The 13,324-nt window shown below is 35.2% G+C and overlaps 1 protein-coding gene across 3 annotated transcripts in view; it reads left to right on the forward strand.

The window, feature by feature from the left end:
* Window positions 1-3,456: 3,456 nt before the first annotated feature.
* GOLPH3L (golgi phosphoprotein 3 like) overlaps window positions 3,457-13,324 on the forward strand; it is a 58,528-nt gene continuing 48,660 nt past the window's right edge. For 2 of the 3 annotated variants that reach the window (XM_032397017.1, XM_032397019.1), the window contains exons 1-8: window positions 3,457-4,079; window positions 4,800-4,944; window positions 7,782-7,845; window positions 8,269-8,305; window positions 10,110-10,130; window positions 10,400-10,426; window positions 11,960-12,027; window positions 12,534-12,685. In XM_032397017.1, coding sequence (XP_032252908.1) covers window positions 4,047-4,079; window positions 4,800-4,944; window positions 7,782-7,845; window positions 8,269-8,305; window positions 10,110-10,130; window positions 10,400-10,426; window positions 11,960-12,027; window positions 12,534-12,685 — 547 coding nt within the window. In that variant the 5' untranslated portion in view covers window positions 3,457-4,046. Of the gene's footprint in view, window positions 4,080-4,799; window positions 4,945-7,780; window positions 7,846-8,268; window positions 8,306-10,109; window positions 10,131-10,399; window positions 10,427-11,959; window positions 12,028-12,533; window positions 12,686-13,324 lie in introns of those variants that run through there. The other variant, XM_032397018.1, reaches the window with a different exon arrangement.

Genomic DNA, 13,324 nt, shown 5'->3' on the forward strand with positions numbered 1-13,324 from the left:
TAAGAAATCACCTAAAGAGACATTGTCATAAAACTCTCATATATTCCACCTATTCTCCTAAGGGCCCATTCATTTTTCCTACAAGTCATATGTTCTCTCATAAGTTCCCCTCTGCTCCTCCCCTGCCCCTATTAAGATGGCTTATAAACTCCAAAATCTAACCACATCCTTGAGTCACGTTTCTTTGTGAATGCCTGTGCATATATACATACTTAAATTTGTTTTTCCCTCTTGCTAATCTGTCTGTTGTGCATTTAAAATGCAGGCCCCCAAGTACAAAATCGAAAAGGATACAGGAAAAGATGTTCCTCCCCAACAATTTCAAACAGCAAATGATAAATTGTACAAAAATCGATCCATAGTACATAGATACGTGTATTTGGGCAGCACTTGTGTAATATAACCAAGAATTTATCAATTTCTAGACAGCAAAAATGTTATGTTCTCTACAGTAAGTACCTAGTAGCTGTTATCAAACAATTCAGAGACACATTCAAAATGGTACTGTGATTAACACTATGCATAACTGAAGGCTGTTTGTTTTACAGTGAGTATCTGTAAAAGCCTAACATCCCATTCTCTTAACCAATTTTTTTTTTTTAAGACTTTATTTGTCAGAGAGAGAGAGTGTGAGCACAAGCAGGAGGAGGGGCAGGCAGAAGGAAAAGCTGAGCAAGGCAGGCAGGGGGAGAAGCTGAGCAGGGAGCCTGATACGGGACTCAGTCCCAGGACCCTGAGATCATGACCTGAGCCGAAGGCAGTTGCTTAACTGACTAAGCCACCCAGGCGTCCCTTAACCAATTATTTTTAAAATCAGTAATACTTTTAAATCAATGATAATTCTTTTAGCTGTTTCTTTTAGTATTTACCTTCAGGTTTCTAATATATTTGTATTGCTCTTTTTAATGGTATCTACTTACTATTATGGTAATCGATGTTTTAGATGTCTTGCATCAACACCACCCTTTTCTCCACTCATCCTCAAAATATAGTCAGTGATACAGTTAGTTAAATCAGTAGTTACTGATTGTATTGAAGGAGTTCAGAACACAGCACCCAAAAACATGATGCTCTGGCATACTATTTTGAGTTAAAAGCACTTGAAAAATAGCAGCTGCGAGAAGGACATTCTGATTCTCCTTCCTTTTCTTAAAAGCAGGAGATAAAATTCCCATGTGAAAGATATCCTCCCTATTTCAGAAGAAAAGAGAAATTCATGTCACCAAGGGCATGAGGTCGAGGCCACGATAAATCTATACAAACAAACCTTGTTAACCTAACCCCTATCTTTCTAGTCACTCACTCATATAACTGCTCCAGCCCGAGCCCCTTTGCCTAGTCACATTTTCACAATTTATTATTCTTTGTCCAACTCAGTATATAAAGCATTCAACTCAATTGGGTCTTAACTTTTCTTGTGAAGACTCCCAAGTGCATGTAAAGAAGATATAGTTAAAATTTGTATGTTTTTTCCTGTTAATCTGTTTTCTGTCAGTTAAATTCTTAGGTCCAACCAGAGACCCTAAGAAACTAGAGGAGAAATTATTCATCCCCTACAGCATTATTCTGATTCTGTGATTCAAGATGAGCTATTTACTTTTTCATTTATTTTTTTGTTTTTTGATTGTTGTTAATAACTCAAAAGTAAATGTAATAAGAAGCACTGAATCATAAACCTAACGTGTCATTATTATGGTGTCGTGGCTCCCCCTCTGGCAAGGCTGAAATTGGTTGTGGTCTCAGGAAACCAAGTTTACCTGAATCCGTTTTCTCACCTCTAAAATAGGAGAAATACTTGTGTTTTCCTCCTAAGACAAAGGTCTTAGAAGAAGCAAAGTAGGAGTAAGATAGAAGAATAAGATAGTGAACTTTGAAAGCCCCTTGTAAACTTCAAATGTGAGAGAACTATAAAGCAAAATAATCACTAGACCAGGGGATTTCACAATTTTTGACTGAAAACAAGGTTCTAGACTTCATTCCTCTCCTGACTGACTCTGGGCAAATCTTTTCATACTGGCGTGGCTGTTTTCTAACTGGTAATGCAGACATATCAAAGTTAATGAATAATTATGATATGTTTACACTGCTAACACAATTTATTCAGATGTATAACAATTTGTAAACAGCTTGTACTCTTCAGCAATCTCCAACTACCGACCAGCTCTGATTTTATTATTGCTTCTAAATGAGACATTAACTACACTTGAAGCTATCCACTGTCCCCACAGACAGCACAGTAGAAATATCTAAGTAGGAGACTGCCGGATCACCTGGTTTCCTGAAGACACAGGAGACTAAGGCGGGAATGCAATGCATTTGTGGCAGATCCAACAACAAAATCGAAAGTTAGAAAACAATCAGAAATTAACAGGATTAATTAAACGGCGGTTGAGAACACTTTAGTCACTGTAGGAAAGCTAAATATTTCGGGAAGGCTTGGTACATGCAATTACTTAACCTTAGCCTGCTAGCAGTCTGGCATTTCTCTGGCTGAGACTGGCTCTTCAGCTTCTCGGGATTCCCAGAGCTCCTTGCGCGGCTCTTGGCGGGAAAGCAACTGGAAGTCACAAGGCTGCTGCCGCGCCTTCAACGGCGACGGTTGAAGGAAAACGCCTGCGCATCAGGCAAAGCGCGTGCCGTGTGGTGCAGGTTTGGTGGTCTCTGGCGCCCGGCCCTCAGACGTTCCGTAATGTATATGTGTTTGTTTGTTTGTTTGTTTTCTTTCGTGTTTTTGTTTTTTGCTTTTTAATCTCATTTTCTAACACCTCCCAACTCCTTTTAAGTTTCTTAAAGTCTTAATGGTGAAACACACGGGGGGAAAACGTAGACCTACTTATTTTTCACAAGAGTTTCTTGAGACGAGGTTAACTCTGGCGTCTGGTCCAGGCTTTGTCAAGATCAGTTAAAACACGTACAGTAAATCGTCTCTTCTGGGACTTCTTCCAGTTGAATTGTCTGATTAAGAAAAGTGAAACTGGGGACCAAAAAAATTGAAACTTACATTAAAATAACAGTTATAATCGAGAAATCGGAATCAGCCAAAACCTGGAATATTTTCTGTTCCTCTTTTGTGGTTGTTCCACAGAGTAGGACAATATGTCATTATATCGAGAGCCATGCTGAAGTTCAGTGAAGGAACGTTACCTGATTCGGTCATTTTGAAACTACAAATTTAAAACAAAAATTTTAAGATTATTTATTTTATTTTCTTTTTTTTTAAGTTTTTTTTTTTTTTTTTTAATTCATTTGAGAGAGAGAGCGAGCGAGAGAGCTCGCACATGAGAGCAGGAGCAGGGGGAGGGGCAGAGGGGGAAGGAGAAGCAGATTCCGCGCTGAGCAGGGAGCCAGAGGAGGGAGGGGCTTCCCAGGATCATGACCTGAGCCTGAGTTGAAGGCAGACGCTTAACGGACTGAGCCACCCAGGCGCCCCCACAGTTGTTGGGTTTTTTTTTTTAGGTATACATATATAAAAGATCTTTATTATAAGGAATTAGTCACACAATTAGAAGCCCCAAGATCTGCAATCAGCAAGCTGGAGACTCAAGAAGGAGCTGAAGTTTCAGTTTGAGTCCAAAGGCAGGTAAAGACAGATGTCCCAGCATAGCAGTCAGGCAGAAGGGCTTCCTTCTTACTCAGGTTTTGTGTTTCATTCAGGTCTTCAATTAACTGGATGAGGCGTGTTCACATTAGGGAGGGTGATCTGCTTTGCTCAGTCCAGCAACTCAAATGTTCATCTCATCCACAGCACCCTCACAGACACATCCAGAACAAAAATTTTAGATTCTTTTAAAGAGTTTGGCAGGGGCAGTTTTCATTACCTGATACCTACCTAACTGTAGCAGTGTACTCAATGCTTGAATACTGTGATTTACTTATTTGTGTAAAATTTATTTACATGAAATTCACATAAAATTTATTTTCACTTATTTACATAAAGTTCTTTCTGACTTTACATGTAATAAACTAGAATATTAGGAATAAAGATCTGAAGTTAAAGCTTGTATTTGTGTCACAAGGTTGAATTAAAGAAAAGACTTTATCGGAAGATGGCCACTGCACAATTGCAAAGAACTTCCATGGTATGAGTTCGTGTATTTTACTGTATTTTAATTTAGCTAATTTTATTGTTTCTTGAAGTCTCAACTCTTTTTATATTCTAAAGTTAGAGTCAACTGTTTGAGGGTTTAATGAGATCAGGAAATTCCATATTTTAAGAACTGAAGATATTTACTAAACTCTTTATAGAGTCAGTGGAGAATTATATTCGATATTTGATGCATTGCATTAAATAACTGGTTCATATTCAATTTACATTAGGTGTTAATAAATGCCATTCTGTTGCTTTGATGAAATTATCATTCTTAGCAGTCCATTCCTAGGAAATGAAGGTCCATGCCTCACAAAGATAAAATTCTCATCTTTGCACAGTTCTTGTGTTATAGTTACCTGTGTCAAACCTAGTCAGAAACTAAAGAGAAAAGAAGTGTTATCTATCATGTATTATGCCCTTACAGACAGTCAATCTGCAGGAGGATTTTTAACATGATTCTTAACCACTTTTTGCATTTTACCTTTAGGCTGCAACCCTGGAATTACCCTCACATCTTAGAAGTCACCCTGACTTTCTGGGGATCACTAACCACTGTGGTTAGGAATTTTTTTTTTTTTTTTTTATGGTTAGGCTTCTTTGGGAAAGTATCGTGCTTATGCAAAATTAGATCTACTCAAAGTTCAAGAAGATGTTATTTTTAATAAATCTAAATTTATTATTAAATAAATTTAATTTTCCTTGAATTTAGAGTGCATTGGTGTTTCCCAATAAGATATCAACAGAGCAACAGTCTCTAGTGTTAGTGAAGAGGCTCCTAGCAGTTTCAGTATCCTGCATCACATATTTGAGAGGAATATTTCCGGAATGTGCTTATGGAACAAGATATCTAGATGGTAATGTCATGTTTATATTTTGTTTGTTTCAATTTTTTTAATGTAATGTTTATTTTAAAACTTTCGTTAGAGGTGCCTGGGTGGCTCAGTGTGTTGTGTCTGACTTTTGATTTCAGCTCAGGTCTCAATCTCAGGGTCATGAGTTCAAGCCCATGTTGGGTTCCATGCTAGGCGTGGAGCCTATTTAAAAAACACACACACAAAACTCTTTCTTTAAACATGTTTTTATTTTGGCTTGCTTTAAAACTGTAATTTTTTGACCCAGCAATTGCACTACTAGGTATCTACCCCAAAGATACAAATGTAGTGATCCAAAGGGGCACCTGAACCCCAATGTTTTTAGCAGCAATGTCCACAATAGCCAAACTATGGAAAGAGCCCAGATATCCATTGACAGATGAATGGATAAAGAAGATGAATGGGTAAAGATGGACTACTACTCAGCCATCAAAAAATGAAATCTTGCCATTTGCAATGACATGGATGGAACTAGAGGGTATTATACTAAGTGAAATAATCAGAGGACAATTATCGTATGAACTTACTCATATGTGGAATTTAAGAAACAAAACAGAAAATCATAGGGGAAGAGAGGGAAAAATAAGACAAAATCAGAGAGTGAGACAAACCATAAGAAACTCTTAAATAGGAAACAAACTGAAGGTTGCTGGAAAGGAAGGGGTGAAGGACATTGAGGAGAGCACGTTGTGATGTAATGAGCCCTGGGTATTATATAGGACTGATGAATCACACTGAACTCTACCTCTGAAACTAATAATACACTATATATTAATTAATTAAATTTAAATTAAAAAATAAATAAAATGGGAAAAATAATAAATAAAACTGTAATTTTTGCTTAGAGATTTTTTTAAATAATAGCTTTATTAAGATATAATTCACATACCTGACAATTCATGCATTTAAAGTGCACAGTTGAAAGATTTTTAGTATATTCAAATCAGTGTGCAACCATTACCACAGGCAATTTTAGAACATTTCATCAACCCATAAGAGAACTCCATACCCACTAAGTGATTCTCTACTTCTTCCACCTCCGCAGTCCTCGGCATCCACCAATCTGCACTCTGTCTCTATGGATTTGCCTATTCTGGACATTTCATATAAATGGAATCATACGATATGTGGTCTTTGTGACCAGCTTCTCTCACTTAATGTTTTTAAGGTTCATCCATATGTTAACGTGAATTAGTACTTCATTCTCTTTTATTGCTGAATAATATTCCATTATATGGATATACCACATTTTATTTATTCCCTTCATCAATTGATGAACATTTGTTTCAGTTGTTTACACTTTTTGGCTATTACGTATTTTTTCTTTCTTTTTTTTTCATTTGAGAGAGAGGACCGACGAGCAGGAGCGGGGAGGGGCAAAGGGAGAGAATCTCAAGCAGACTCTGTGCTGAGCATGGAGCCTGATGTGGAGCTCGATCTCATGACCCTGAGACCATGACCTGAGCCAAAATCAAGAGTCACACTCTGAACCAACTGAGCCACCCAGGCGCCCCATTTTTTGGGCTATTATAAATATGCCACTTTCATGTACAAGTTTTTGTGTGGACTAAATGGTTTTTTAAAAGTATATTTAAGGGATGCCTGGGTGGTGCAGTCAGTTCAGCATCCGAATCTTAGTTTCAGTTCAGGCCTGATCTCAGGGTCTTCAGATCAAGCCCTACATGGGGCTCAGCCATCAGCACAGAGTCTGCTTGGGTTTCTCTTTCCCTCTCCCTCTGCCCCTCCTCCCTGCACACGCGCTCTGTCTCTCACTGAAATAAATAAATAAATAAATCTTTTTTAAAAGTATATTTAATACCTTTGGAAGCACTTAATCATAAAATTTTTCCTCAGTTTCTCAAGTTTAATTTTACCTGAGATTACTCTTATAATGATGAACAAAGTAGATAAAAGCATTCGATTATTAATAGCTTTGTACAGTGGTAGTATATGTTCTTGTGTTATTTTAAGGAAGTAAAATAATAAAGCCTATTTATACTACAGTAATAATTGATTACCCAGCCCATAGTATGTACCTAACTTTGTGCGCTAACTATGTGCTGGGACAATATGTTACGCTATGTTATGTATTATATCTTGTTAATTCATATTATAGGCCTGTGGGTTAGATATTATACCTATTTTTCAGATAAGAAACCTGAGACAGAGATCTCAGTCCTTTCCATTGTATTAACCTGTTGCTTTCTTGCAGGTCTCTATCTCTGATAGCCAGTTAACTACTTGGTCTTTTACAAGTATTTAATTGGGATAAGGGCCCATGCAAATACTCTAAGACTCTTGGATAATGATGGTGTGAAAACATTATATCTAACTTTAAATATTTTATAACTTTTTTTAAAGATTTTATTTATTTATTTGACAGAGAGAGAGAGATAGCAAGAGCAGGAACACAAGCAGGGGGAGTGGGAGAGGGAGAAGCAGGCTTCCTGCTGAGCAGGAAGCCTGATGCAGGGCTCGATCCCAGGACCCTGGGATCATGACCTGAGCCAAAGGCAGACACTTAACGACTGAGCCACCCAGGTGCGCCAAATATTTTATAACTTTTAAAAAATAATTTTTTTCTACCCATCAACATGTATCTTAATCATTATGATGCCATTTTATAATGAGGATAAAAAGATTCTTTGTTTCCATAAAACTTTTCTTCTTTTAAATTATATTACTACCAATCATCTGGAAGTTCATTGCCATTTAAAAATATATCTCTAATACACAGCTGAAGAAAATAATCTTCAGTTAAATTTCTAGTTGTTTACTAAACTTAAGCAACCCTATATTTATATCATTTTGGTGTTTAGATCTTTGTGTCAAAATTCTGAGAGAAGATAAAAGCTGTCCAGGATCTACACAGTTAGTGAAGTGGTAAGTAAAATAATACCTAATGATATTAAATTATTTTTTCTTAAATAACATTTTTTTAATGTTATTCAGATATTTTACCTCCTATCCCGAACCATCCTCTATCAACATTTTATATTTCTGCCACTATTTGTTTTGTTTTATTATTTTAAGCTGGTTAATAAGAAGGGAGCTTTGGGGAGCCCAGCTGGCTCAGTCAGTAGAGCATGTGACTCTTGATCTTGATCTCAGGGTTGTAAGTTTGAGCCCCCCATTGGGTGTAGAGATTACTTAAAAAAGATAAAAATCTTAAAAAAAAAAAAAAGAAGGGAGCTTTAATAAGAAAATTTTGTATTCTTTAGTAATGAGATAACATGGAGACTTATTAAAAGAATTCTTTTCTGGAAATGCATTCAATCTAAAAATGAATCCTTTGTTATTTTTTAGGATGCTAGGATGCTATGATGCTTTACAAAAAAAATACGTAAGTCAATATCTCCTTATCTTTTTTCCTACTGTTTATACTCTACAAATGTAATAACAATTGACACAAAGTAAAACATTAAACTAACTTGGGCATAGGCCAATCCAAATTACTCAAAAGTTTGAATATTTGAATATTTTAAAGACTAATATTCAATCATTTTAAGCCAATAGAATTAATACTTAACAAATTTTGCCAAGCCAGTTTTAATTGTTAACACGTATTTGTTTTAGTAACACATACTAACTTACAAAAACTTAATGAATTAAAAAGTCTTTTAAAATACTTCATTTATTAGTTTCACATTCCTTCTACAATTTTGTTTATACTAATAATTTAATAAATTATTTCTTTGTGAGAGTTCAAAAGTAAATTTCCGTGTAGTCTAGGTTAAATTGCCACCAATTCTGAATAAGTGAAATTTCAATTAATAAGTGTTTACTGTAGACTGTAAGTGTTTTTATATACTTATGTTTATATCAGCATATATAAAGAAGTCAAGCTCTGAACAAAATTGTAAAAAAGATAAAATTTTATCCATGGTCACTAACCTCCCTTATTAAGGCATTAAATATTTAATACTAATTAAATATTGAGTGCCTGCTATGTGCTAGACACATATTCTAGGTAGGAGCTGGGTGAACTAACAGTGGTCAATGAGACAAAGAGGGTCCCTTCTGTAGTGGGAAAACAGTCAATAAAACAAGTAAATCAGATAATTTCCAATTGTGTTAAATGCCAATAAAATACTGAGAGAAAGTGTGTCGCAGGTGGAGAGGTGGGGTAACTTTAGATAGGGTGGTCCTGAGTAGGTGACATTTAAGCTGAGACTTGATTGAGAAGAAACCAGCCAGGCATTGACTTTGGGAGAGAATATTTCTGGCAGAACAGCAAATACAAAGAGTTGAAGGGGAGTTTAGAGAGTTCAAGGAACAAAAAGAAGGCCAATGTTAATGGGAATGGAATGCAATGAGCAGTAGGGGAGGGAGAATAGACCAGAGGAGCCTAAGGAGATAGGCAGGGCCAGAGCATTCAGACTGTATAGGTAAGGAGTTTGAATTTTATTTTAGGTGCAAATAAAAGCCACTTGAAGGTTTTAAGTAGAAATGTAACATCATTTGATTTATATTTTAAATTAAAAATCACTCCGGCTGCTGTTAAGACAATATACAGTGGAAGGAGAATAAGATTGGAATCCAGGAGAATGGTGCTTAATCTGTTAATGCTGTACTGGTAAAAAATCACCAGTGCTTAGACCAGCATGGCAGAGAAGGAAAGAAATGAAAAGATTCAGGATATATTTAGCAGTAAAACTGATTGGACTTGATAGATTGGTTGTAGAGTGTAAGGAAAAGATCCAAATCAAGGATGACTCAGATTTTTGGCAGATTACTTGAGTGGATTATTTCCTGCGATTCTCTATTCCTATGGTCTCTAAAGCCTCTTCCCTTTATTAAAGGAGCAGAGTCCTGAACTCTACTTTTCTCTTTTCAAAATCAGTTCTTACATTGGTAAGGTTTAATATGTTATTTCACAATATATATTTTCCTTGTAACTGGCAGAAATGCCTGTATTTGCTTACATCAATGTCCTGCATGTCAGCCTTCAGTAAGTCAACTAGAAATAGATATTTGGGGGAATAAGGAAGGACATCCAAGGTGTTGCTTTATATACATCATATTTTCTGCAAGATTATTTGTTATTAGGAATAAATGTTGAAATAAGACAAAAAATTCTTGTGATCCATCATGAAAAAATATTTTATAGAGTAAAAGTAAGATTTTTGTTCTCTGTTATATTTCAGCTAAGGATGGTTGTTCTAGCTGTAAGTATTTTTAAATTGTATGTTCTTTCTTAAAGACTGTCAAATTCGGCCTTGCTTATTTAAATAACACTAAAACTAGCAATTGATTATGTCACTTTATTCAAACAAATGATCTATTCAGTGGAAAAAAGTAACCAATTAGTATTTTGGGGGGTCATTTTGTACTTTGTTTTTGCTGAATCCATTTAATAGTTTAGTCTAAACATCCAATTTAGTTCTCCTTGAATACTTAGTCTTCTATAACTCAATTACAAATTATTTTTAAATAGGTATACACCAATCCAGAAGACCCTCAGGTAGGTGTGCTTAAGTTAGTAAAGAAACATGATATCTCTAATATCTAAATTATAATATCTTATGCTTTTATTTTTTTCTTTTTCTTTTTTTTATCTTATGCTTTTAATTGTATTCACTTTCACATGTATTTACACATTTGAACCTCATAAAGGCTTTTTTGAGGTAAGACAAGGATTGTATTGTTATCTTTAAACAGATTAATATACTTACTACCAGAGAGATTGTGTGACTGATCCTGGGCCACAAATCCAAAACCCCTTAGAAATAACCTAAATCTCCTGACTTCTGCTTCTATATAACGTTCTTTTTATAAAATTATGAAAGGGGTTGAGTTTGACAAAAAATAAGATACTTATCCTTGAACTTTGAATATTCGTCCCAATCCAGTCACATCCACCTGTTCATCTGACAATTAAAGAAGGGATTACAAGAAGTGATAGGGAAAACCAATAACAAGGAACAAAGTGGAAAGATATTTGAGTACCTACTATTATTAGACTCTGTTCTTTGAGTTGTCTCATTTACTCATCATCATAAACTTCATAAGGTAACTACCATTATCATCTCCACTTTATAGGTAAGGAAACCTAGATACAAGATTTCTTGCCTAAGATCACAGTGGCAGAACCAGAATTTGGACCTAAGGAGGCCAGTCCATGATCTTGGTGCTTTAACCATTACACTATCACTATTATAATATAGTTTTTCATTCAGTCATGGAGGAGCAGATTTTTTTTTAAAAAGAGAGAGCTGATCCCCATTCCTATGTGAGCACTGAAATGTAAAGAAAGCAATAAAAAAAGCTTCAAGAAGGCTAGCAATGTGTCTTCTCTTTGATACTCACCCCTGAAGTTAATGCTTAATATATGTCCATGGTGACAAAGAAAATCTCATGGGCAAAGGTTGTGAATTAGTTGATTGTTCAGAAGCTAACTAATTGTTCAGAAAATATTCATTTAGTTTCAGATGTTTTATGTAGTTGAACATTTTTTCTTTCAGTAAAAGAGCAACCTTGTTGATTCACTAATATTTATTGATTGTTTGGTGTGCCAGGCACTATTTTAAGGGCTCTGTATAAATTATCCTATTTGTTAAATATTCACAACCACCAATGAGATAGGTACTATTTTCAACCCCTTTTATTAGCTGGGGAAACTAAAACCTAGAAGGCTTAAATAACTTGCTTCCGGTTATATACAGCAAGGATTTAAGCCCTGTGCTTAAAGCCATTCTGCTTGAGTAAGAGATAATACTGCCCCTCTTACCTGCCTGCTAAGGATTTCCTCCCCTCTGGTATATATGATATACATTACAATTAGTGGGATAATATATATCTCACTTAAGACTGAAGCCCCAAATCCCAAATCATGGGAATTTACTATTAGGACTTGAAAGTTTCAGTGGACCAATAAGGATTAACATGGCAGAAAAAACTATTAAATCAATGTTAAGAGTCATACAAAAGCTGTATGTAGCTACTTGGCCACCAGTACTGTATATCAAATACATAACTGCAATGTTTTCTATTTAAGACAATTTCAGAATGTTACCAATTTAAATTCAAGTACTCTAGTAATGGACCAATCATGGACTTCATAAGGTATTTTATCATTTTCTTTTTGTATTACAGATTACCACTTATTCATATTAATACTATATTGCTAAACTTCAGGATTAATTCTTAAACTTCTCAAACATCCCCAATTAACCATTGAGGTGTGGCTGTACAAAATATCCTTCGTAGCTACAAGCCCAGATTATGTGGCTAATTATATACTATTTTAACGTGAAACAGAGCCAAAGAGTAGGAAAGCTATTATATGCTTGAGTGATTAGAAATGTAATTAAAGTCCCTCACTCGTTTCCTTTAAACATCTTATATAAAATGCATATTAATTTAAATAAAATTATTAGTTTATAACATTATTAATAATGATATTAATGATATTAATTTTAATAATAGTGACATGAAAACACATTTTATGGTAACTTTCAACTTAAAAACTTAATGGTATAATAGGAATAAGAATATCAAATAGTAAAATGTGAAGTTGTTATTAGAAGCCATGGTGTCATAAAAGAAATTAATGTGTGCTTCTCTTCTAGTAAAAACCAAAGCAGTGAATCTAGTATGTCATCTGCTGACACCAAGAAAGCAAGTATTCTCCTCATTCGCAAGATTTATATTCTAATGCAAAATCTGGGACCTTTACCTAATGATGTTTGTTTGACCATGAAACTTTTTTACTACGATGAAGGTACTATTTATAATACATCCTGTTGGTACCTATATGTTTTATTATTGAAACAATTGGTTTTCATCCCAAATGATTTTAAGCACCTAAATTGCAATATATTTTTTGAAATTATAAAATTTTCATTTAATATCAGTATTTGAAAAAGAAAGATTCAGGGGCTCCTGGGTGGCTCAATCAGTTAAGCGTCTGCCTTTGGCTCAGGTCATGATCTCAGGGTCCTGGGATTGAGCCCCGCATCAGCCCCCCCCAGCAAGAAGTCTGCTTCTCCCTCTCCCTCTGCACCTCCCCACCGTTTGTGTTCTCGCTCCCTCTCTCTATCCAATAAATAAATAAAATCTTAAAAAAAGAGAAAGATTTGAAAAAATAGACTTTCAAATATACACAAACTTTTCCAGTGATATGAACATATCCATGTGAGGTACAACCTCACTAATAATAAAAGAAATGAAACTGTTGAGATGCTACTTTTCACTTACCGGAGCAGTAAGATTTGTAAACAAGGGTGTGGGGGAAAGCAGACACTTTTATAAATTCTTGAGGGAATGTATGTAGGTGCAACATTTTTAGAGGACAATTTAGCAGTATTGAAATTTTAGATGCACATTCTCTTTAATTCGGAAATTCTATAGCTAGAAAAGT

The sequence above is a fragment of the Phoca vitulina genome, unplaced genomic scaffold (assembly GCF_004348235.1).
Source record: "Phoca vitulina isolate PV1807 unplaced genomic scaffold, GSC_HSeal_1.0 scaffold96, whole genome shotgun sequence".
NCBI classification, from domain to species: domain Eukaryota; kingdom Metazoa; phylum Chordata; class Mammalia; order Carnivora; family Phocidae; genus Phoca; species Phoca vitulina.